The sequence below is a fragment of the Rhinopithecus bieti genome, unplaced genomic scaffold (genome assembly GCF_001698545.2).
Source record: "Rhinopithecus bieti isolate Rb0 unplaced genomic scaffold, ASM169854v2 scaffold_1558, whole genome shotgun sequence".
Classification (NCBI taxonomy): Eukaryota; Metazoa; Chordata; class Mammalia; order Primates; family Cercopithecidae; genus Rhinopithecus; species Rhinopithecus bieti.
This window is the reverse complement of record NW_016803701.1, coordinates 1,463,527-1,489,707: the sequence shown is the minus strand read 5'-3', so window position 1 is coordinate 1,489,707 and position 26,181 is coordinate 1,463,527. Positions and strand designations below refer to the sequence as shown.

General features: G+C 39.3%; 1 protein-coding gene and 1 long non-coding RNA gene across 3 annotated transcripts; one reads left to right on the top strand and one right to left on the bottom strand.

Moving 5' to 3' along the window:
• Positions 1-1,701: 1,701 nt before the first annotated feature.
• Positions 1,702-22,218, bottom strand: SRI (sorcin). 2 transcript variants are annotated; one of them, XM_017851481.1, is made up of 8 exons: positions 22,138-22,218; positions 15,544-15,627; positions 13,730-13,799; positions 7,490-7,533; positions 6,575-6,722; positions 5,870-5,983; positions 5,070-5,128; positions 1,702-3,087 (listed from the first exon to the last, which is right to left on the bottom strand). In XM_017851481.1, the coding sequence occupies exons 1-8, from the start codon at positions 22,141-22,143 to the stop codon at positions 3,061-3,063; spliced, it is 552 nt and encodes a 183-aa protein (XP_017706970.1). In that variant the 5' UTR covers positions 22,144-22,218; the 3' UTR covers positions 1,702-3,060. The 2 variants fall into 2 exon arrangements, with proteins under 2 accessions (XP_017706970.1, XP_017706969.1); XM_017851480.1 differs by lacking the exon at positions 22,138-22,218 and adding an exon at positions 16,636-16,762.
• LOC108514944 (uncharacterized) lies at positions 12,892-24,962 on the top strand. The gene is made up of 3 exons (XR_001881387.1): positions 12,892-13,367; positions 15,434-15,908; positions 24,950-24,962. It is a non-coding gene; the product is annotated as an uncharacterized LOC108514944 (long non-coding RNA).
• Positions 24,963-26,181: the final 1,219 nt, after the last annotated feature.

The following is a 26,181-nucleotide window of genomic DNA, read 5'->3' as shown; positions in this document are numbered from 1 at the left end:
TTATACATTTATTATGAGATTTTAAAAGTTTATGGTGATTACATGCTCCATTTCTTGTATTTATAATATTTTAGTCATATAATAATTCATTTAGATGAACACTGAAACAGTAACACACTCAGCTAGGCCAAAGCAAAGTCTAGTTCACAGATGGCAGAAGTTTTAGCTCACATGCCATCTCACGGACTTCACAGTACCACCTGGAACATCATGCTGAAGGAGAGTCTAAACTCCAGTTTGGCTCAATAGAAGCAAGAGCTTTAATTAAATATGACTGATGTGGTGCAAATCTATGCCAGCTATCCCCAGGAAGCACCAGGTCTCTGGCAGCCACATTCCTATGGAAGTGCACGAAATGTGTTAAAAGTACTTTATAAATCATGGATCTCTTGAAACATATGAGTAAAGCACACATCTCCAAAATAAAATTAAATCCTAAATGAGGGTGATTTGAGGAGCTTAATTCTGCAAATAGTTGAAGTATTCAAGCTTGAGCTCACAGCTTTACCATGCTGCACCTGGATTCTTTAAGAAAAAGTAAACAGACCAGGAAATAATTTTTTAAAGTAGTGGGTGAGGCTACACTAGAAGTATACAATGAATGAAACACAACCCAACATAAAATAGAAGGCAACAGATTCCACTTGTAATGAAGACTGGCTGTAATTAAAGGAGATGAATACATCAAATTTGTCAAGGGGAAGGAAACTTTCTAACTGCAGGGACATGCTGAAGACTATGCTCCATGCTTTTGGAAAGAATGGGTGAAAGCAAAAGGGGAGGAGATAAAGAGATTCGTTTTGAGGTATCAATAATTAAAACAATTAACTGAATGATGTCTGATACGGTTTGGCTCTGTGTCCCCACCCAAATCTCATCTCGAACTGTAATTCCCATGTGTCAAGGGAGGGACCTGTAAGCCCCACATCAAGGGAGGGAAGTGATTGGATCATGGGGCAGTTTCCCCACTGTGTTCTTGTGATAGTGAGTTCTCATGAGATCTAATGGCTTTATAAGCGTCTGGCATTTCCCCTGCTTGCATTTCTCTCTCCTGCTGCCTTGTGAAGAAGGTGTCTGCTTCCCCTCCCATCATGACTGCAAGTTTCCTGAAGCCTCCCCAGCCATGTGGAACTGTGAGTCAAACCTCTTTCCTTCATAAATTACCCAGTCTTGGGTAGTGTCTTTATAGCAGTGTGAGAACAAACTAATATAATGTCAGAGGGATGGTTTTGTAATACTTTAGCATTTACCCCAAAGCCAATTCAGAACCACAATTGATGCAGCACACCCTGGGACTTGTTCAAATATGGCCCATAACCTTCAGCAAGGGCCTTCTTCCCTACTGCTTATCCTGAACCAGGAAATTACCATTTCCTTAAACTATGATTTCCTCAGAGGACCCTGGTGAGTTGAAACCAAACAGCAGGCACTGGGACACTGAAGGTGAGCTCCCTGCCTCCTAATCCTCTGAGCCCCTTTTTTGGCCCTTTTCTAGACAGCCCAGGCTCAAGCAGAGCTTTGTGGCCTCATAGACAATATAGGGAGATGCAATCTATAGTCACCGTGTAATATATAGCAGGCTGCTTCACATTCTGATATGTAACCTGGGCTAACTAACTTGTCATAGTTACATGTTAGGTTTGAATAATATGTATTTTAACAATAGTTTAAAAATTAATAGTGAAATGAGGCTAAAGATGCTTAGAGAAAATGTTTTATTTTCATTGGTTGACAACTAATTGTTCAGTTGAATGGTAAGTCTCATGCTGCATCCTAAAATAAGACAGATACTCTGCTGGCAAGTAGAAAATAGCCTAATTTCATTTTTTAATCTGTTAAGCTCTCTTGATAAAAAAGGCAAACAGGCCACCTTTAAATTTAAGAAACAAACATTGTTAGTGCTTCTTGTATCAACACACTTTTCATATTCAGAACTACTCCCAAGAGATAACATATTATCTCCTTTTCAAAGATGGGGAAACTGAAACTTGGCATTATCTATAATGACCAAACCACATAGAAAGAGGCACAAGCCAGCATTAGCATTCAGATCTTACTTGAAAGTGTACAGCTTAAAATTTTTTAAAAAATTTCTTCCATTATAAATGTAGTACCTGCTTACTGGAGAATGTTTGGAAAAGCAGTAAGAAGGGAGAAGATGAACTCATGCTCCTGACTCCCAGTGGTAGCCAGATCAATGTTTTGGTACATACCTTCCAATACTCTGCTATGTGTATTTTTTAAAGTGTGAACACATGGTATATCAAAATGGATGTATCAGTATTTTAAAAACTAGAATCTGATTTTAAAAGGAAAGCATATAGAAAATCTGAAAAATGCTGAAATATATAAAGAAAATTAAAGTCATCTAGAATTCTATTAATCAAAATAAACATTGTTAATATTTTCATATATTCCCTTAGTCTTTTCTATCAATTTTCTTTTATATAGTTAAGCTTATAATGTACAAGATTTTTAAGTATAGTTAACAAAAGTTTCAATAGATGACAAAAAGGGACTTGGTGACACATAGTATTTGCCACTCAAATTATTCAATAGGTTTTAAAGGGCCTGTGCTAAATTTCTACTAAGATGAATCCTGACAGGGATTACTGGATTACCTTTTTTGTTGTTCTTTTGCACCCAAGTGGGTCTATGTCATTTACCTAAGTTTTTATGTGTGGAGTATTCTTTCTAGGAGAAGAAAGGTAACAGTTGTAGTCTGATTAACAGTTTTAGTGTCTCACAATGAAAATAAATAATGCGACTTAAACATTTTGCATACTTAAATTTACACAGTTTTAGCAAGAAAATAAGGCATGACTGATAATGGCTCAGGAAAGTTCTAAATGGTGTAACAGACTAGATCTTATTAAAGTTCCAAAGAATTTATTATCAAAATTAAAAACAAAACTTCAATTTTACATAAAGTAATAAACTTTACAACAGCTGTTGAAAGTCGTGATGTAAGTTTACACATATTACCGAAGGCAAAGAGGACAAGCAAAGGAGGATATTCCATTTGGAATGTCGATTACATTCATGCAGCTTCCTCTTGATTTAAACGCTCATGACACATTGAATGAACTGAAAGAAAAATCAGCGTTACATGACAGACCTCAAAACACTTATACAGCACAGCCTATTTCTGGCAGCTTGCATTGGGTTTTCTAATTTGAACATGGGTAAAACAACCCCTACAACTTTCTAAGATATGAGTAAATGATAGATGGAAAAGTTTCCTTTTTTTAGAGAAGCAGTGTAATATAAAATCCATAGGGTTTCTCACATCAAAACTTCTTAGAGAAAGCAGATATAACTTCAATGGATAAATAATTTAAATAATTATTTAAATAATTATTTAAATTCCAAATAATATCTCAGACTCTAGAAATGGTCGTGGTCAAAGGCACTTACCACAAACACAAATAACTGGAGTTTATACTGTTGTATCACGTGGGGATTTCCGAACTGCACAGTATTACCCCATTACTCTAATGGAACACCTTAAACAGTTTATTCCCTTAAAATCTGCTTTATTAAAATAAATTGTAGCATGCAAGTGTATGTATGGACAGAAACAGAACAGCTAACCCTTCAGATACCTGAGATTAGAAATACTGGTATTTGCTCTGAAATGTTGGCTTCCCCACTAAACATAAAGCAATAGATTCTGCTCTATCAGTGTTCCCTACACTAGTAAGGTACTGTAAGCTGCTAACCCTTGCAGCTCTATCGCAAGGTCAAGGTGATTATCCCTATTTTAGAGAAAAGGAAAATAAGGATCAGGATGTTTAGAAATTTTTTAAGTAGCCCCATCTGAAGTCAAGGCCCATGGTCTTTCTTTCCATTCCCCAGGCAGCCTCCTGATCTTTAGAAACAGCAAGGGGACTGTCAACTAAGAAGTTAACGCATGTTAAAGAGAACACACCCATAAGTAGGTAAAATAAGCATATTCACACACACATACTAAGCTTTTAAAAGTGTACTTATAACTGCAGCAGCTGCTAAACCAAAAATATATGCATCTTATATTTTGTAATGGAGAATGGAATATTCAGTGATTACAGTCATTTCAGTTCAAGTTTTTTTTGTTTTTTTAAATCAATGGCTGAGCAAAAACTGAAGAAACAAGTAACCAATCTCGCTAGTTTTGTTATATACATCCAGCTAATGCCATCAAAGATGGCACTTGGTTATGTTCACACTGGTTACATGGCTTTACCCTAACCTCGTTTAGTGTGGCTGTTTAGTAAATAACTTGTTTTAAATTGTGATTTGGCCGGGAGCAGTGGTTCACGCCTGTAATCCCTACACTTTCGGAGGCCTAGGCGGATGGATCACAAGGTCAGGAGATCGAGACCATCCTGGCTAACACAGTGAAACCCCGTCTCTACTAAAAATACAAAAAAACTTAACCGGGTGTAGTGGCACGCACCTGTAGTCCCCGCTACTCAGGGGGCTGAGGCAGGAGAATCGCTAGAACCCAGAAGGCGGAGGTTGCAGTGAGCCAAGATTGCACCACTGCACTCCACCCTGGGCAACAGAGTGAGACTCTATCTCAAAAAAAAAAATTGTGATTTAAGTTGGTGCCTGCCTTATGCCCTCAATGAAGAACATAGGTATGCAAAGCTATTGAGCTGTTATCTATTCTCAATGACTGACATGATTTGTTTATAGAAGACAAAAGCAGATACTATATCTGCATAGTGTTTTTCAAGGGCATTTCTAGTAGAAATCTTACAACAGCTCAGAGAAAAAGGCATTACTGCTGTATCTTCTTTATTCATATAGTATCACAGCAATTAAGAAACCCGCTTAAGTGATCCAGCTAATAAATACAACAAGCTGGGTCTTGAACCCAGGTCTTTGAATGCAAATCAAACCATAGTCTAACTATAGTTAAGACTAATACATGAAATTAATAAATTCTGGATGATAACTCTTTCTAACTTTTGAATCCCTTATGTCTCTGGCATCCTTAAGATGTTCTTAACAGCTAATTTCAAAGGGATACCCATCTGGTGTACATCTTTTTCATCTACTGTATCTCTTAATTTCTAACTTACATCATCATATGGGAAATTCACAACACCTTGCTGAGCAGTATCCCGTCTTCGAAAGCTGTCTGTAAAACAACACAGTAAAATTTATGGTTTTTCTTTAAATGGTTTTTCTAACATCATAAAAGTCATTTTAGCATTTAATTCACATTGCAATAACATTTAAATTGTGCAACCAATTAACATAAACAAAAGACCAAAGCAAAGAAGCCAACTATATGAATAGTAAAATATTTAATATGCAACAAAGTAACAGGCAGAAGTTGGCCGGCTTTTTCAATGTGGATCTGGAGAAAATACCTTACCCAAAGTCAGTAAAAGCTGTGCAACTTCCATGGTCATTACTTAATTGTGATAAAAGCACAGAATTTCTAGCTTCTTAATAACAAAGATACTGCTTAAGAAACAGAGTCCCTGATATAACAAATAGGCTGTGATCAGTTTCTCCACCATTTCAGCTCTGCCCTATGGGAAAGGATTTTACTTTAATTTCATTCTTTCCAGATAATGTCACATTCTAGGGAAAAATTCATCGTAATCTGATCAAAAATGCACAAGTTAGCTGATTATGTTTTAGAACATTTTAGTAAAATTTAATTGTTTATTTTAATGGCAGATTACTTACTAATCTAAAATAAATTCTGGGAAAAAAACCCCAAAAATTATTCTGCTAGATACGCTTAACAGTAATTTGAAATACTAAAGCAAGAAAAAAATTGGGGAAGAATAAAAGGAGAAGCACTAAGAGATGAAATGTAATAACTGTGTCTTGGCTTGTGGTGATGACATGACCTTATAGAACTCACCTGTAAGAGCCCTCAGTTTGACGCAGCAGGCGATGTAGTCATCGAAGGTGATCTTTCCATTGGTGCTGTATCGTTTTGCAATTGAATTCACAGCCTGGGGACTCAACCTAAATCCTAAAAGGAAAGTCACCCAGTAAAAAGGTTAAAGGATGGCAAAAGCCCATTAAAAAATAAAATAAAATAAAAATAAAATAAGCACTCGTCTCTACTAAAATACAAAAAATAAGCACTATTTTATTTTTTAAGACTGTGAACTCATATTAATTATAAACACACACAATTTCTAAGAAAACAGAAACTGCCTTCAGGTAGTAAGTATTTATTTATTTATTTATTTATTTATTTATTTATTTATGAGAGGGAGTCTCACTCTGTCGCCCAGGCTGGAGTGCAATGGTGCGATCTCAGCTCACTGCAACCTCTGCCTCCTGTGTTCAAGTGATTCTCCTGTCTCAGCCTCCTGAGTAGCTGGGATTACAGGTGCATGTCGCCATGCCCAGCTAATTTTTTTGTATTTTAGTAGAGATGAGGTTTTACCATGTTGCCCAGGCTGGTCTTGAACTCCTGAGCTCAGGCAATCCACTCTCCTTGGCCTCCCAAAGTGCTGGGATTACAGGCATGAGCCACCGCACCCAGCCTAGTTTTAAAAATAAAAAACAACTTACTTCTACCAATGAATGGAGAGTTCTAGTAAGCCATACCCACCCATTGTTGTCAGGGCCTTCTGCAGTTCTTGTGGATCTACTGTTCCACTCCTGTCAGTGTCAAAACTGATAAAGTGTTGTCTCCAGCCATTCAGTACAGCCCAGAGTTCTTTAAATTCATTGAAACCCATTGTGCCAGACCTATCTCTCTGAACTGTAATCAAGGATCAGAGCTGTATTTTGCAATATTTTCTAAGGATTAAATGAAAGATCAAGGATAAGGGGAATTCAATATTCAATGACTAAAAAAGTTATTGTAGATTATTCTTGGTATGATGTAAGATTAATGATTTAAAAATAGAACAAAAGGGGCTATGGAGAAAAGCTCCAGTACCTATTTTACTGTGGGGAAAAGATAACTTACATGACCTGATTATAAGGAAATAGCGTTGCCACTGTGAACCACTTATAAAAAGCGGTCTTGTTACTGGAACTAGGCTGTACTTTCTGGGTGCTTCAGGCTATGCTGTTTGCCCTTCTGTCCTACCATCATCTCTGGTACTACTATTCCCTTGTTTAGTGCTCCCAGACAAATGACATGGGATGGACTGGTGGATAAATAGTGGATAGTCAGCAGTAGCTAAACTCAGTCCAACAACTGGGATATGAAAAAAATCCCATCACTTGCAGAGGAATCAATGTTAAAGAAAAAAAAAAGCTGTCCTGACACTCTGGACTCCATACTCGTTCTATAATACTTTGATGTTTCCTTGAATTCCTGAACAACATTCTGTTTACTAAATTTCTTTTCTTCCTTTATTCACACCAAATTATACCCTATAACAGAAACTAATTATTTCAGAAAGCTTTTTAGTGATCATTTATTACTTTGTGTTTACTAGGTATTAATTCTAAGGTGAATTCCTTTAGAATTTTAGAAAAAAATATTCTAGACAACAATCAAGGTAAAGGATACATCCAGCATTGAAACCATAAGCCGGCAAGTCTCCAGGTTAAAAGCTGTTAAATCAAGAAAAGTACATACATATTAACACGAATCCAAAAATTCACATTACACTGGATACATTCAAATTAATTAGACATGACTATCATACACTTTTATTTTTACATGCTACTCAATGTACATGTGACTAATCATGTGGAACTTCAAAGTAGCCTTTTCTCCATAAAGAGGATTTTCTGCTAGGAACCCAAATTTGATTTAAATAACTTTGATAGAATTCCTTTTAAAAAGTATTACATAGGCCAGGTATGGTGGCTCACACCTGTAATTCCAGCACTTTGGGGGGCCAAGACAGGCAGATCACCTGAGGTCAGGAGTTTGAGACCAGCCCGGCCAACATGGCAAAAACTCGTTTCTACTAAAAATACAAAAATTAGCCAGGCGTGGTGGCGCATGCCTGTAATCCCAGCTACTCAGGAGGTTGAGGCAGGAGAATTGCTTGCACCTGGGAGGAGGAGGTTACAGTGAGCTGAGATCGTGCCAATGCACTCCAGCCTGGGTGACAGGGCAAGACTCCGTCTCAAAAAGAAAAACAAAAAACAAAAAACAAAAACAGTATTACATAGTACTGTTCAAACTTTCTTGCTTTGAAAGTGTAATATAGAGAGTTCAAGTCACCATAATGAACCATAATGAACCATAATGTATTATATCCAACATGGTGGGTGGGAAGTTGGGGTTGCTTTGTTCTAACTCATAAATGACTATAAATTGCTGGTTTTGCTAATTTTGTGTCTGATTGTTTTTCTATTTTCCCTTCAATGTCAGGTACTAAGCAGTAACCTGCTACCTCAAATAGTGTATGACCTCTTAGCTTATATATGAAACCAGATAAATATGGGTGTTAGAATTATGTGTTAAATAAGAGTACTCTAGATAAGACCCCATGACCAATTCAGTGGTGGCCATTATTCAGAAGCCTTTTTAATTTACCTACAGTTTAGGAGTGTTCTGAGGGCATTTTGGTACCTCACTTATGTAACCAAACCAGAGCATACGCAGTGGGTGTGGTTACTGGTAATCTAAGCATTAGGAAATTAAAAACAAATAACCTCTTACATTGTATTAATGGGAATCAATGACTGAAGAAATTGGGTACAAAGAAGCTATAAGGCTAAATGGCAGAAGTGACAAGGGTCACGTGGGAAAAAGCTGGTATAAATTCTGCAAGTTTGTTAACATACAGAACTAACATTTTTTACAGCTCTTTCTAGCTTCATAATTTTTCTCTAACCAAACTGAAATTAAAACACAACTGCGCTAATTACTGTAATGTGTCCCAACAGTGCAAACTAGAGGTTTTACACATTTAATAGATTCCTGTATTTGGCATATTCTTTATTGGAAATAAAAGACTAGTGACTATTTCTATTTAGGTCCTTCAATCTCCATCCGATCCACAGATAATATTCTCTTAGATGAGAGGAGGAGGAAGCACTTTTTACACTTTTGGGAAAGAGCTGGGAGATTCTTCATTCTGACTTTTAAGTTGTGTGGAGGTATGAAGTTCCTCCAATCTGGAGCTGTAGTTCTCTACCCTGGTGCTTATCAAAATCAAAGCTTTAAAAGATTCTGATACCTGGGCTGCACCACAGAACAATTAAATCAGGAACTCTGGGTGTGGGACCCAGGTATTTGTATTTTTAAAAAGCTTTTCAGATTATTCTAGTGAGCAGCCAAGGTTGAGACCATCATTCTACTCTAAGTGTGATTCCTGGACCAGCTGTATTAGCATCACCCAGGAGTCTGAAGAACTGCAGAATCTCAGCCCTTAACCTACACCAATAAAATCAGAAGCTGAATTTTAGCAAATGTGCAAGTGATATAATATTTATGTTAAAGCAGCTGGCTCCACCTGAACTAGCATCACATGGAAACCTGTTAGAGGTGAAATTCTCAGGGCTCACTCCAGACCTCTGAATGAGAAACTCTAGGGCAGGACCCAGCAATCTGGTTTTTGTAAGCTTTCCAGGTGATGCCAATGCTGCTCAGGTTTAAGAACTACTGCTGTGGATGGCCTGACAACCACAAGGCAGAGCCGACTGTGTTGGGCTCACGTGAAGGTACTGAAGGGGCTATGAGGCAGACAGCTTCTCTATCTCTGTTAATGAATTGCACCCTCATCCACTCAGCAGTCACCCAAGCCAGAAACTTGGGAGCCTCCTCAATTCCCTCTCCACCAATAATCAATCACCTTCTAAACAGCTGTAAAGTCCATTTCCAGCCCCAGTGTCTCTTTAGTTAGCATTTCTTTCACCTGTATGACTAACAGCCCTGACTCTTGTTTTACTTCCATGTCCCCCAATTTATTTGTCTTTACCCTACAGTCAGGGGTGGTTATGTGCTCTCCTATGTAAAACCCAGTATCAGTGATCTACTGCTCTCAGGATAAAGTCCAAGCACCTTAACTGGCACATAAGGTAACGCACTTATTTTGCCAGTCAAGCTCATCTCTTACTCTCATTCAACCCTGTACACTATCTTCATGGAGAATTTCTCAGTTTCTTGACTGAACCATGCTATTTCTGGGTCTTTTGCACATGCTGTTCTAACAGCCTAGGACACAACTTCCCCATCCCACTCATTTCATGGTCGGCCTCAATTCTGATGAACTTTCACTTCTGCTCAGCTTAGGTATCAATTCTGCAAGGAAAATTTTCCTGACTCCTGTCTGGATTATGTGCCCATCCTATGTGATTCCACAGCCTCTCTCCTTACTTATCCCAGTGCTTTTCCCAACACCCAGGCATTGATTGTGGCTACAGAGCCAACACCTAGCTCATAGGAAGTGTTCACTAAAAATGCACTGGTTGAATGAATGGATGGATAGCACCAAATTCTCACCCCCACGCAGGAAGCTGTTAGAGCCTTGCATTTTATATGTACAACCCTCTTAGATCGTCTAAGAAAGAATGTTTTTTGAATAAAATTTTCTGATCTTTACTAATGCTCAAAAATTAATGTATAATCTTAAATCAAAATGCCAATGAGGCTACAGGGCTATGATTTTTCTGACTTGGAAAATTTTCCATATTCATTAACTCAACAGCCACCTGTTAAGTCCTTATTATGTTCAGGGCTCAGGGTAACAGCAACTTTGGAGATACAATTGTGAAACTGCAGACTGCCCTAGCTGACAGTCTAAGGAAAAGATAAGTCACATACACATACAACCCTAATCATGGTAGAGTGCTGAAATATAATGGAGGCGCCAGAAAGTACTAGACGGGATTGAGAAGTGAGAGGCTCCTTCTTAGTAAGAGAATCAAGAAAGACTTCATAGAAGACATAGAATTTAAGCCAAGCCTTGAATGACAAGAATGATGGGGGCATTTGGTGACAGCTAAGGACCAGCATAAGCAAAAAGAGAAGTAGAAGGCCCAGGACAGGCAAAGTGTAAGTGAAGAGCTCAATATGACTTTCAAAGAGTACAAAAGGAGTGGGAGAAAATATGTTTGGTCAGGGGAGGCTGCATGACAGAGGATCCTGAATTCCTTCTAAGCTGTTAGTAAAGACTGAGGAGGAGAGGGACAGATCAAGATCAGGAATCTGGTCATCTTTTGTGAGAGGGATCTGAAAGGGCAGTGAGATGGCAGTGAACAAAAGTGAATCAACAAAAAAAATACCATTCCAGACAGTTCCAATGAACTAGAATGCTGATGTCCAATAAGTTTGGGTAAGGAAAACTCTTTCTCAATTTTGTTAATAGTATAGCTTTTATTAGTGTTAATTCTACTTTAAATAATTATTTAAAATTAAAATTATAAGTATTATATAGTTGTGATATATAAATGTAACGACATATAATTATAAATTATTAAATTATCAATTCAACATTTTAAAATAAATTATTTAAATCAAATGTTAATTTTAATAATTTCCAAAGAATCTCTGCTGTAATTTTACCTTTACTCTTTTTCTTCTCTTCTATTCATTGTACTAGAATGCCTCAAACATCTTTTCTTCTCACAGAAACATACAATATAATGGACCTAGAAGGAAAGCCCTACCTCCAGCTGTTTCTCTCAACCTTACCACAGATAAACAACTAAATTCAGGAAAAAAAGAGAAGCTGAATTACAATCTTACTGACTGGAACATAACTTCTCTCACCAACTCCACCTCTAGGTATGACTGCTTCCTTTTAAACTGGTTAAGAAGGGCCCATAGGCTCTGAGCTGGAGTATCCCACTGGCCCATCCAATTCGGATCTGTGCTTTTTGGTTTGGAAGCTGGGTTTAAAAGACTAATCTCCATATGATATCTGTATTACAAAACCCTGACACCTCATAGGCAGGATGGTTCTGTGGTTCAGTACAGCCACCAGAGAGGAGGCAAATGGATTCAATCACATAGTCCCCATGACTCAGGAAATGCACTGATCTAAGGCCATCACTAAATGTGGCTTTCTCAATGAAATTTTAAAAGGACTCCTCTCAGAATATATAACCCATTTTGTTAGTCAGATTCTAAAATCTACCACACCTCATCTACTGAAAGGGTGTAGAATAACAAGCCATGCTGTGATCTCACTGCACTTTGATAAACCCTGCTATTAGGCAGGCCTACCTTGTTTACCAGCTCAACTGCGTAACAATTAACAATTTAAATGTACTACCTACACAGTAAAGAAGAACATCCCTTAATCCAAAAAGTGCTTATTTTGTTTAGGACTAGATTAAATAACAGGAACTTGAAAGGTTCTTTGTTTGTATTAATTCCTCCAAACTAAAGTCACATAAAACAAAGGATGATGAAAACAAACACAAAGAGTTCAAACACAGACATCTAATACGTGGCATGTCAAATAGTTTTTTTAAAAAGGCCACTATAAATTCACAGGTGTGAATTCTAGTTTGAACATTTTAATCCACAGCTAACCATGAAACTGGGTCTTCAATTTGATGTTCTGTCTCAATTAACAACTGGCAAAGAAGTTGGCAGGTAATGTATTTGAAGCAAGACATTATTCTCTACCCTGGAAATCTATCATGTTCACAAGATCTAATTTCAAGAGGAACCACTTCATGTGTGTTGGATGATGAGAAGCCCCCAATTGGGATGCAGCAATTTTTTGGATTTTTTGAGACAGGTTGTCACCCAGGCTGGAGTGCAGTGGCACAATCTTGGCTCACTGCAACCTCCGCCTTCTGGGCTCGCGTAATCCTCCCACCTCAGCCTCCTGAGTAGCTGGGACCACAGGTGCATGCCACCATGCCTGGCTAATTTTTAAATTTTTTGCAGAGACAAGGTCTCACTATGTTGCCCAGGCTAGTCTTGAACTCCTGGGCTCAAGCAATCCTCCCACCTTGGCCTCCTAAAGTGCTGGGATTACAGGTGTAAGCCACTGTGCCCTGCCAGGGATGGAGCATCTTTGCAATATTTCACTACTCTCAGCTCATGGCAGAGTGCTCAAAAGGCAGTGGTAGGGTTAGGGCTGAATTATGGAGCAGCAGGTCCAATAAGTAGAAAGGGTACTTCCCACTTAGCCTGAACACATTCTATGAAGTGGAAGAGGAAAGACCTGAGGGATGTCATGGCAACCACTTATGTTAGCAGGAGCATGCTCAAAGCTCAGACCAGGAGTGCAGGATAGGCCACTCAGGGACCAGGGGTGCAGGAGCAGCCACTCAAAGCCCTAAGTGCCACCAGGTCAGGACAGAGTAGGCTTTTGGCAAATAACAGTAAATGTTCCTAATGTCAGTTAATGACACCTGACCTGGCACATTCCATTTCAGCACTCTACCTTGTCCTCTGTGAAGGAGGCCACCCAAACTGTCTCACTGGTTCTAGGTACACAAAACCCAAATCTGATCCACTAAATTGGCAGGTAGGATGGAATAATTTATTATTACTATTATTTTAGAGACAAGGTCTTGCTCTGTTGCTCAGGCTGGAGTGCAGTGGTACAATCACAGATTACTGCAGCCAAAAACTCTTGGCCTCAAGTGATCCTCCCGCCTGGGCCTCTGAAGTACTGGGATTACAGGTATGAGCCACTGTGCCCAACCTGGAGTGATTTAACAACTGTTTTCAAATCAACATTTTGAAATAGTACTCTATTTTAGCGTTCAGAATTCTAAACTTTGCTAGATCAGACAAGCCCAGTTTTCTTGAAGGCTGTAATCACAAGTAACAGCTAAAATAGGAAACACGAGTACGTTTAGACAAACTTTGGGACTGTCAACTTACGTTTGTATCCTCCAGCAATGCCAGACTGTGTCAGACATCTCTGCAATTCATCAGCATCTATCTGACCATCCTTTTGAAAAACAAATTAGAGGGATCATAATAGTGATTTGTACTTTCAAGTTATTTGTTTACCTTCAGCATTCAATGAAGCAATAACAACCAAGAAAATCAGTATCATCATGCATGACTTTTTATTAAAAGGAATGCCTTCCAAAAGTGGGCATTCTTTTCCTTAACCCACTGCCAAAAGAAATTTAATGATGAAAGAAAGAGTCTGTCTTGGCAACTACTCTTCTGTCAATCTGAGCTAGGAAACTGCTACAGCTAAACATTTTAAAATAATTTATATAAGTTGCTTAAAATCATAATTCCTTGTTTTCTTTTTTTTTGTTTTTTGTTTTGTTTGTTTTGTTTGAGGCAGGTGGACAAAGCAAGGTACACACCAGACATAAGTAAAGAGAAGGCTTGGTTCAAACAGAAAGAGGCCTCCTTGGTCACTTTTTCTTATGACATAATGAATGTTTTTTTTCAGAGCACAAATACATCTGGAAGATACACATTAGGTTCCCAGTGCCCATTCACTGGCTGAACTGGGAAAGAACTAGATATATGGGATTTTTAGGGACTTTAAAATAAAATACCTAAATCCTCAAGTCACTGGGTATTATAAGTTATAAATGAGGAGCAAGATCAACAATTTGAAAGACAATGGGTATGCTGAATACAGGCCAGGGCTGCTGAAAGCTAAGCAGGTGGGGTCACTTACATGCTGGAGGCACTGGCAATCTAAGAATGCTGGTCTTGAGGTTTGCCATGTCTTGTGGTTTCAAAGATACGGATCATTAACAGATTAAGTAGATACTTAAGGGGAAGGTCTTCCAATTTTAGACTATTTTTCCATTCAATTTCTTAAGCTGTATTTCTTAGAATACTACCTTAAAAAGTGGTCTTCGGTTTTTTTATCCCATAATATTCTACAGTTTTCACATTAAGATTTTGCTATTTCTAACTTTTGGTCAAAACAAGACTAGGTTGAATTCATAAGAACAAACATCCCCTCTGGACATGTCTGGGTTATACCGACAGTATATTTACTGTACACAGTGACCTCATGAGCTAGGGAAGTGTCCTCTCACAATGTAAGATAGCACCTGTCAATGTAAGACAGCTCCTGTCATACGACGCAGAATGCAGACAAGTGAAAGGTCTTGGGGAGCTGACCTTAATTGCTTCTCTGGGTCAACAGGCCACAGCACCTAATAAGGACACGGAGGGGGAGGGGCTAACCTAGTAACAGCATCTGCGTCAAAGAGAAACTACATTGTTCACAAGATTAATTTCCTGATACTCATAAAGGGACAGTAACTTGCTTATTTAGAACCTGGTGGGTTTTTACCATATTTCCTAAATGGGTGAATGATTAGCAATCAAGTTCAACCCAAAGGAAGTGCCCATTAGAATCGGGCTATGTAATTACTAATATACGTCTTTAAGTTGTACAAACAAGGGTTTATATTTACTAGATCTTGAATTTCTTCGCTGGAAACCACCCTGGACCCTTTAATTCAACCACAAGTTTGGTTTCGAACTGAACTCACATAAATACGAGTAACACTTTGTCCTAATTTATTCTGAACATTCAGAAATAAACAACTAAAATAAGAAACAAAGAACTTTCTTTTTTTCTTTTTTTTTCTTTTGCAGAAGCAAAGGGACTCAATACCAGAGGAAGTTCGCTTTTCTGTGTCACTATATCAAAAGTTACCACAAATGTGGACAATAACGGCTCTTTAATATTAAAGGGAAAAGCTAACCTGTCCAGCTACAGCAGCAAAGTAACCATACAGCGGATCCTGAGTTTGTCCGGGAAACGCAGGTCCTCCGGGAGCCCCTCCATACTGTGAAACAGGAAACACAAACACGTCATTCTGCCGAATCAAGTTTTCTTCTTTCACCACTGAGGGCTTTCGTGCAAGGCAAGACAACTGCCCGCCTGCCCGCCCTTCACAAGGCTCACCTCCCCACCACCGGGCACACACTGCCAACACTCCACCCCTCTCTTCCATTCACACCCCGTAATTTAAAACTGGCGACTTGGACCATAAAGAGTTGCTGTGGAAGTGATGTCTGCATATATAAAGCAACTTTTAAAATCCCTATTAACTTGAAGGTTACTGAGGTGAGTGCAAACTAGGCAAGCCAATGAAAGGGCTTGGACTTCTCCTTTTGTTGTTACAGCATTTATGGTATTTTAAAAGCGTTTTATGAACGATGGAAGGCTGGAGTTGGTAACATTCTGAGACGGGTGTAGCCTAGGGAAGAGTAAGGTGTCTGACCGGGCTGTATCTCGTGGGTGGCGAGGGAACACTGCCTGTCTCGGAAACAGTTCCCAAGACAACGCGCATCCCAGACGCCCGGCAAGGCTGCCTTCCTACAGGTCTTTTACTTCAGTAGGTTTTCCCTTTTTTTCCGTCCCCTTCTCACTTTTCTTTTTTTTTCTTTGAGGGAGGAAGGTATATCGCAGTATCATTCTAGAATAAAATGACTGTTGTTGCTTTGGGAGGCAACCGAGGGGGCGGGGTGGGGTGAAGTGGGGGTTAGTCAACACCCAATTAACACGATTTCACGCCGCGTATCCAAGAAGCCGCAGGGTGGGCTTCTAGGGTCCCAATCCACCTTCACCTTGGGCCTGTAGAGCCATCCAGGAGAAGGGACGGGGGAAACCAGGGGAGAGGCCGAACCGCAGGGGCCTAGGGCGAGGCCGCGAGCGCAGGGAGAAGCCGAGGGCGGAAGGAGCCCAGGCAGCTGCCCAGCAGCGCCTCACCCCGCTGGCTGCAGCATCTCCAAGGTGGCCTCTTAGCGCCCCGGAGCCGCCTGGGCAGCGATCCCGCGCAGTCAGCACTTACCCCGCCTGGGTAGTACCCGCCGCCGGCGCCAGGATGCCCTGGGTACGCCATGGTGCAGGCTGCGCCGCCGCCTCCTTGGCTCTGTGCGCCAGGCCTCCCAGCCGCCTGTCCCGCCCAGCCCTGCCGCGAGGGGGCCGCCCCAGAGCACACCACACGAGCGTGGGGGACGCACTCCGCAGCTGTCTTCAATTCCCGCCTGTGCGCGCGGCCGTGGCTCCCCTGCCTGCGCGCTTCTTCCTATCTTTGCCATTACGGTGCTAACGCAGTGCATGACCGAAGGTCCAGTGGTGGCCTACGACCTGCGAGAAAATTCACACCAGGGATTTTCCTCCCTCCGAAACTAATGGCACATTCCAACATCAATACACCACCCCAGGATTTTTTTTTTTTTCCGTCGGACTTGGCTGTTATCTGGCACATTTCTTATTTTAAACAACTTTATTGGACAGGACGGAGCTACTATAAGCGGAGCGCACCGTCGCGAGGCAGGGGCTGAATTCCTTAGGGCAAGCCTTAGGTGCTAGTGGGTGAAGGAGCCGTTGAACGATGGAAATACGAAAGCTCCCTTGGAAAACAAGAATTAACTTGACGAACGGTTTGCAAGGGAGAGTCTGGCTTGCGGTTGGTTGCAAAGTTCATCCAACGACAACGGCGTATTTCCTTCCTAGGGGACAATTCCTTGCCTGTTTAAGCTGGGTGTGGCTCGTGTCCTGAGTAGGACAGGGGGCATTTTCCGGGCAGGACAGCCTCACCCAGATCGTTCTTAGCAAAATGAATTGTTTGAATTATCTGGATGATTCAGACAAAACAATCCATTTCCCTAAAATTATTCAGCTACTTTTTATATAAGAAAAGTTTAGAACAAAGTAAGAGTGTGTTTTCAGTATTCAGGAAGATAAGAGATAGGAACTTCAGTGTAGGTTATTCTTCTTTACTTCACATATTTTCTATCTCCTAGTTGAATAGTCCGAAGCGATTCAGGCGTGAGCTTTTGTTTTGTTTTGTTTTGTTTTGTGTAATTTCAATGACACAGAAAAATGTCTGCTTGCCCTTCACTGTTAAGGACTAGACTTAATGATTTCCTGAATTTTAACATATTGAGAAACACATTAATAAGCAAGATTCACAGTATTTGTTGTGGAGGTTGCACAGAAACATTTAAAGGGTCATCAACATTTCACAAATATTGGAGCACCCGCCAGTGTGCTTTTTCGCTGTGGTGGACGGGCTTCCTCCATTCTAAATTCGTGGGCTATTGTCCTCATTCAGTTCATTGTTTTTCTCTTGTGTGTAACTTCCCTCGCAAGCCCTATTGAAAACGAAAGTCCGAATCGTGAGAAAAATTCTAATAGTCCCTGTTGTGGCATAGCAAAGACACTGCATGTTGCCTGTTTTGTGTTTGATTCTGATTACTGTTCTCAATCATTAGAGTAGCAATCATCAAGGTAGATGAGACATCTAATGATGTGTGGTCTCTACCCTAGTCTCTCTTTGGAAGCCTGTTTCTTCAGAAAGAGGTAACCGACTATAAGGAATAGATGTCAGGGCTGAACTCAATGTTGAGTATAAGCTCAAGACTCAAGTTTGAAAGAAGTATAAAGCATATAAAATATTTTTAAGTACTGCAGAAGTAGCTTCGTGGATAAACGGCTATACGAATTGTCATATCAGTTGTGCTTAGACATCTTCCTACTGCTTTACTGCTAAGGAACTGCATTTTAATGGAGTGTTGCAAATTCAATTCTTACAATTATTGCTAACAAATTGGTCAGCTGCTAATAGTTTAGTTTGGAGGAAAATATTGTGGCAACTTATAATAACATCAGACATATATATAATAGTAAAAATATGCCAGATCCTCATCGCATTTTACTTATTTGCTCAATCTTAATAAAAACCCGTGAGATAGGTACTATTATCTTTCTCATTATACAGTTGAGGAAGGGGAAGGAACAAAACAGAGCTGAGCTGTGCTGCCAAGCCATCTGACTCCAGAGTCTGTGCTCTACACCCAGGGGCAAGTAAAGGGCCAGGTAATAAATATTTTAGGCCTATGGGCCATACAGTCTCTGTATGAGAGAGTCTACATACATAGTGGTATGTAGACTATGTAGTCATAGTGGTATGACCACATCCCACTCAACTCTGCTGTGTCGGCCACAAGTATCTATAGACAATAGATAAATGAATGGCTGTTGCTGAGTTCCAATGCAACTTTATTTATAGACACTGAAATTTGAATTTCATATGACATGAAATATTATTCTTCATTTTATTTTTTCCAACCATTTAAAAATGTAAATATTATTCTGAGCTCCTTGGTGTACAGAAATAGGAGGTGGATCAGATTTGGCCTTTGGGCAGTAGTTTATCAACCACTGCTGGAAGCCCCTTCAGAATGTGGGCTTATGACTCTCGGAGTTTAGTACTTTAGCAAATGATTTGCTGACTATAAGATAAAGCCTATGGGTAGAATACAGTTATTTGTCTGAACGATTTACTAAGTTCTAAAAAAAAAAAAAAGACTATGGGAAGGTTGTGACAGCAGCATGGGTTAGGGAGAGAACTATGTGAGGTTTATAGATAGGACGTGGGTCATGGTTATTTTGGTAAGTCATTGGAATTACAGAAACCTTTCTGATCATATACTCCAATCCTGCTGTTTTACAGAAGAAAAGACCAAGGCTGAGGGATGGCAAATATCTGGCCCCAGCTCTTGAAGGGCAGACCTAGCCAGATGTAACTATTTCACCCTTCCCAGTTAAAGCTAAATATGCTTTCAGAGAGAATCCCATTCTTTTGTGGTACACCTTCCCCAATTATGTTTTCAAGACAAAAGGCAGTGTGGACACTTCCTTATTCCTGGGGAAAAGTTAATGTAAAGCTCTACATATAGTATCCAAGCTGGACTTCTTCACCCAGATAAGTGGTGAAAGAAATAGTATAACTAAGTAACTGTAGTTATTTCACCATATCCTGCAGTTGAATTAACCATAGGTCTTCACTTGTCAGGAATAAATGAGCAATGACATTTGCCAATTTAAAGTTTCAACTTTTGTTTCGTTCTGATCTGTGTGTGGCACCTCGTGATTTAAAGACCTCTGCCTTAGAAAGAAACTCAGATCTCCAAATGTAAGTGGAAATGAGCGTTTGATAACAACATAGGTAACCAATTAATACTATCTCCATTTTCTTAAGATTGTTGGGAAAGAATGTGAAGCCTGTGATGTTCATTTGGGAGTAAAAGCCACCCTTTTTCTTGAACTGTCCAGAGTAAGAGCTCAGTTAATCATGCTATTATGTAATTTTTTCAAGGGATAGAAAACTTCCACTATTGATGTTTTAGTGCTTGCATGTAGAGTTTAACTGGTCCCTGGCACATTGTAGGTGGTAATGAATCATCAACCACAGCTCTTCACACAACTTCTGTCACAATAGAAATGTTTGATATCTGTGCCACAGAATAACTAATCACATATGGCTATTGAGCCCGTGAAATGAGGAACTAAAATTTTAATTTAATTTAATTTAAAATGAAATAGCTGTGTGGCTAGTGCTACCCTCTTGAACAGTGCAGGGACCCTTTTATCTGTGTTGGCTTCCTCCTCCCTGGAACTCAGAGAAAGCAAACTCATTCTGCTTGCCTGGAGTAGGCATGATAAGCAAGATAAATCAGTTATTAACAAAACACAGCAAGGGCAACTATCAGCTCTGTGACAAGTGTTCCCATATTCATGTTCCTACAGAATAGATTCTTACTGACCTGTTCCTTCCCTTAATGAAGCTCTGAGCTAGAGTTGATGATCAGAATTAACCAGGAAGCTGAGGTTGGAGGAATTTATTATGGCTAAATAGATATGCCTATATACATATATGTGTATGTATGTATATAGGTGTGCATATGTAAATATATGTGTGTATTTTCACACACACACTATACACACACACACACACACACTTTCTTGTCATTAGGGCTGTCAAAAATGACCTTCCAAAGATGAGTTCCCATATCACTAGAAGTGATCAAGAAGAGGCTCTCAGTGATGCAAAAGGGCAGGTTTGTACTTTGAGTAGGGGATTGGATGAAATAATGCGCTATAGACTACAAAGTATTTTCTGATGGCCTGCTTAAACTTTACCCAGCCATGCCACTTAGATTATTCCTACTTCACAAGATGAAGAAACTGAGACTGACTTGCCCTAGGTTACCAGACTAATAGCAATTCCAGTATTAATTGCTCATCTTGTCACTTCAGATCTTTTCTCAACCTCACACTATTTTCTCAGGACTCTTCCTTTTAAGATTATGCAATTTATATTGGATCAAGAATTTGGAGACATTGTTTTTCTTTTCCTGAACAGAATATTTCAGAAATCAGAATATTAAATTTAAAGCAATTGTCTAAAATAATGTACATCTAGGTAATGCTATTACTATCAATGATAAGAGTTAATTTTAGTGCAGATAATTATTTTTTGATGAACAGGATGTAAATATGCATGGCTAAAGGGGTAGCTAAAGGAAGGTCAAGAAATGAATGCAAGAACTGGCTGTAATTAGTTTTTTTCTGAGGCTTGTACTGATTATCAAGTCTCTACAACTTTTACTTGTGACTATTACCATGTCTCGGACTACATAGAAAGCAGAATATTGAATACTGGACCTGTAAGCTCAGGTAGAAAATCACCTATGTTCAGCACCAGAGTTCTCTTAGGATGACTCTTCCTAAGAACAATGGACTAGTATATTATGGGGGTGTTAATTCTAGAAGCTAATTTTTGCAACCTAGATCTATTTTTTCATAAAAGTCACTTTATGTCTGGTTCTCAGGCAAGCCCTCGAAAATTCTTTAAAGCCTTCAGTGTTCTCCTAAGGAGAAGCAGTCCTGGAGCCAGGGTAGAGCAGGGTAGGGACCCGAGAGCATCTAGGGCTTGGTTATTGCCCATCCCCATTCCCATCTCAGTCCCTTTATCCAGCCAATCTTGATGTCACCAAGTTTCCACAGAATCAGAGATAAATAGAGAAGCCAGACTTGTAGAGAAAGGAGGGGAAGATAATACAATCTCCATCTGTTCAATAAGCGTGGGAGAGGAGGGAATTTGGGAAAAAAATTCCAAATTACTCATATGGCAGCTCTGGGGAAGAAAGAATGACTATTCTTGAGTCCTAGGTGCCTAGGTACAGTAGATATTTCCAGAAAGCCAAAATTCCATGAAGCTTATATATAAGTCAGCTACATGTAAATTGGGAGCTTCTTAATTAAAATAAGATACCTCTTACTTTATATAATTATTTTTCAGTAGTTACTTGCCTCTTTGCCATAACACTGGGAAATCAGTGGCAAAGCTGAGAAAGGAAACTAGATTAATTGATTCTCAGCTTGAAAACCCATGGGTCAATAGAACTACAAAGATTAGGAACTTTCTTATTCCTGATTAGTAGAATTAGAACATTGGAGCTGCATGGAACAGTCTAATATTATGTACATATCGTTTACTTGCCTGCATCTTGAATTGAAGTCTTATAGGTAGAAGCTGGTGATCCTTAGAGGATTGCCTTCTTGCAGGGTGGCCAAATAGAAGAATCAAGAAGTATATAAACTGTAATAGCAGATGAATCACATTGCCTTCTTGACCTTTGGAAATCAGTAACCAACTATAAACATATTCAACAGTGTAGGCAGCTTTCCAATAGGCCCTAGAGAGGGCTTCTATGAAAGGTTTATTTCATTGTTAGAAATGTATTTATTTCATTGTTAGAAAGAATGACCTACCTAAGGCAGCTAGGAACCAATAACAACAGTATTAAACACACGTACAGGTAAGTATTTGACATTCCTTCAGGATTATTACCTCTGTCTGAGAATTCTTAAGACCTGCAGGGCTTTGCGTTGGAATGTGGGAACTGGCTCATACTGGCCATTTTTCCAGCCTATTTTTTTTTGAAAAGGAGTCTCGCCCTGTCTCCTAGGCTGGAGTTCAGTGGTGCAATCTCAGCTCAGTACGACCTCTGCCTCCCTGGTTCAAGTAATTCTCTGCCTCAGCCTCCTGAGTAGCTGGGATTACAGGCACCTGCCACCACGCCCAGCTGATTTTCGTATTTTTAGTAGAGATGGGGTTTCACCATCTTGGCCAGGCTGGTCTTGAACTCCTGACCTCATGATCCACCCGCCTCGGCCCCCTGAAATGCTAGGATTACAGGCGTGACCACTGCGCCCACCCTTTTCCAGCCTATTTTAAAACACGGCCAATAATATAATTAGAGCTTTTTAAACTTACTGAAAATCAAGATAATAAATACTCAAAATGCATCAATTGTTAATGATTTTTCTATATGGGTAGTGTGTAACTTTGTGCTGTTGGATGTTAATTCTCAATTCCAGACTCAGTCATACCATGTTAGTAGTTTGAATTTGCGAAAAGTTAGTAGTTTATTCTCCCATATTGGGAATATTTACACCCTGGAAATCAGTTTGCACGACAAACAAAAGACTCATTTATTGTTTTTTTTTTTTAATTTTGTATTGTGTACTCTAGATTTGGAGGTGGTATTTTGGAGAATATGTTAATAAGGTTTAAAGTTAAAAGTGTGTTGTTGCCAGGCGCGGTGGCTCACACCTGTAATCCCAGCACTTTGGGAGGCCAAGGTGGGAGGATCATGAGGTCAGGAGATCGAGACCATCCTGGCTAACACGGTGAAATCCCATCTCTACTGAAAATACAAAGAATTAGCCAGGCATGGTGGCAGATGCCTGTAGTCCCAGCTACTCGGGAGACTGAGGTAGGAGAATGGCATGAACCCGGGAGGTGGAGGTTGCAGTAAGCTGAGTTTGCACCACTGCACTCCAGCCCGGGCAGCAGAGTGAGACTCCATCTCAAAAAAAAAAAAAAAGTGTTGTATCTACAGCCCTTACATTGTGAACTGCATGAACAGTTAAGGAAATATTCTCCCAGAAATATGACATCCACAAAGGAACACACTAATTATCCAGCAACAGATTTCAATGAGAAAGAAATTTATAAAATCCTTGAAAATAATTCAAAATAATGATACCAGAGAAGTTCAGTGAGACATAAGAGGACACAATAAACAATATAATGAAATCAGAGAAATAATTAGGGATATGAGTGAAAAGTTTACCAAAGAGAGATATCATAGTAACCAAACAGAAATCCTGGATTTTATTTTACTGAATGAAGTAAAAAGTACATTCAAGAGCTTCAACAGTGGATTATATCAAGCAGAAGAAAGGCCTTCAGAACTTGAAAACAGATCTTTTGAAATAATCCAGTCAAACAAAAATAAAGAAAAAAAAAGAATGAACAAAGCATAAGGGACACCACGAAGTGATCAAATATTCAAGTTTCCAGTGTTCCAGAAGGTGAAGAGAGGACCAAAGGAGTAGAAAACCCATTTAATGAAATAATAGCTGAAAATTTCCCAAGTCTAGCCACAGATTTAGACATCTAGATACAAGAAGTTCAGAAATCCCCGAATAGATACAATTCAAGAAAATCTTCCTCATGACATGTTATAGTCAAACTTTCAGCAAAAGAAACAATCAACAGAGTAATGAGACAACTATTTGAGAAAATATTTATAAAAATTATTCATCCAACAAGGGACTAATATCCAGAATATACAAAGAACTCAAACTACTCAACAGGAAAAAAACAAATAATCTCATTCAAAAGTAGGCAAAAGACATGAATAGACACTGCTCGAAAGAAGACGTACAAATGGTCAAACAGGTATAGTTTAAAATGCTCAACATCACTAATCATCAGGGAAATGTAAATTAGTGGAGTTCTCATGAATGGACTAGGGCCCCAGAGAGCAGCCTTGTCCTTTCATCATATGAGGTCACAGCTAGAAGATGCCATCTATGAACCAGAAAGCGGGTCTTCACCAGACACTGAATCTGCCTTGATCTTGGATTCCGCAGCTTTCAGACTTTGAGAAATAAATTTCTGTTGTGTATAAGCTACCTGGTTTATGGCATTTTGTTACAGCAGCCTGAACTAAGACAATATCCTTTATGTCAGTAAAATTTACAATAACCTTATGTACATATATATGTACATATAATGTCCCACCCTCCCCCATCTTGGAAGGCTACTTGTTAAACATTTACCAGCACACCACTAAAGGGCAAGAAAGTGTCATTCTGAACTCAAGGACTTAAAGAAGTATGTCTTGGCTTCAGGCTGTGGATAGAGATTTTCAGGCCCATCTAGGAAATATTTCAAAAGGTAATTTAGGAAAAATTTCAAAAGGTAATCTTTAGGGCCTTCACATGCTCCTGTCTTTCAGGTTCTGGAAGCAGCTATCATAAGTGCTTAAATGTTCCTCCTGTGCCTCTGTGACTGTCCAAAGTCCCTGTTTCAAGTTCAGCTTTCTTCGAAAAGCCCTTGAGCTTTAATATCACCATCATGCCTCATTAAAACTCCTATTCACTGGGTGCAGAAGACTGCTCATTACTGAAAGTAATTTGATTAAAACATAAATACTGCAAAATGTAAGCATGTTTTCATTTCATTATATATTCTTTGTCCACACTATTTTTATTGCTGCAGAATATTCAATCATATGAGCCTGTTACACTTTAATCAATGCCAAATTATTTAGATTGCAACTAAATTTTTTTATTACACACAATGCTGTAATGAAAACATCATAGTTAAAATTTTGCTCACATCTTGATGCTTTCTTAGACATATTCTTAAAACTAGACTTACTGGGACAAGGTTTTTGAGAAATTCTGGATAGCTATTGCAAATTGCCTCCCAGGAAGTTAGTAACCAATTTATCCTATCATCAGTAGAATATCAGAGCATTTAAGTCCATACATAGAGAGGTACACAGTTATGTGCAATGACATCATTGCATATATCTTCCTCTATAGACTTGAATTGTAGACTGAGTTGTTAAGATTATCACTGGGTTTTGAGTTTATGTGCAATTGTTTTTTTTTTTTTTTTTTTTTTTTTTTTTTTTTGAGACGGAGTCTCGCTCTGTCGCCCAGGCTGGAGTGCAGTGGCCGGATCTCAGCTCACTGCCAGCTCCGCCTCCCGGGTTTACGCCATTCTCCTGCCTCAGCCTCCCGAGTAGCTGGGACTACAGGCGCCCGCCACCTCGCCCGGCTAGTTTTTTGTATTTTTTTAGTAGAGACGGGGTTTCACCGTGTTCGCCAGGATGGTCTCGATCTCCTGACCTCGTGATCCGCCCGTCTCGGCCTCCCAAAGTGCTGGGATTACAGGCTTGAGCCATCGCGCCCGGCCTATGTGCAATTTTTATTACTCCTTATGTGTAATTTGTAGTATTTTTTACATTGAACATTAAAAGAAAAGAGGAGTACTGTTAATTGAAACAAATAAATAAGATTTGTTACATTACCACTGTTCTACGCTTAACACAATTCAAAGATAAATGACACTCTATAAAAAATACTTGCAACATCTCAAACAGTGAGTTTATATCCTATACATAAAATATAAATCAGTAAAATGGAGAGTGTTTTTGATAGAATAATCCTGTCATTGGCC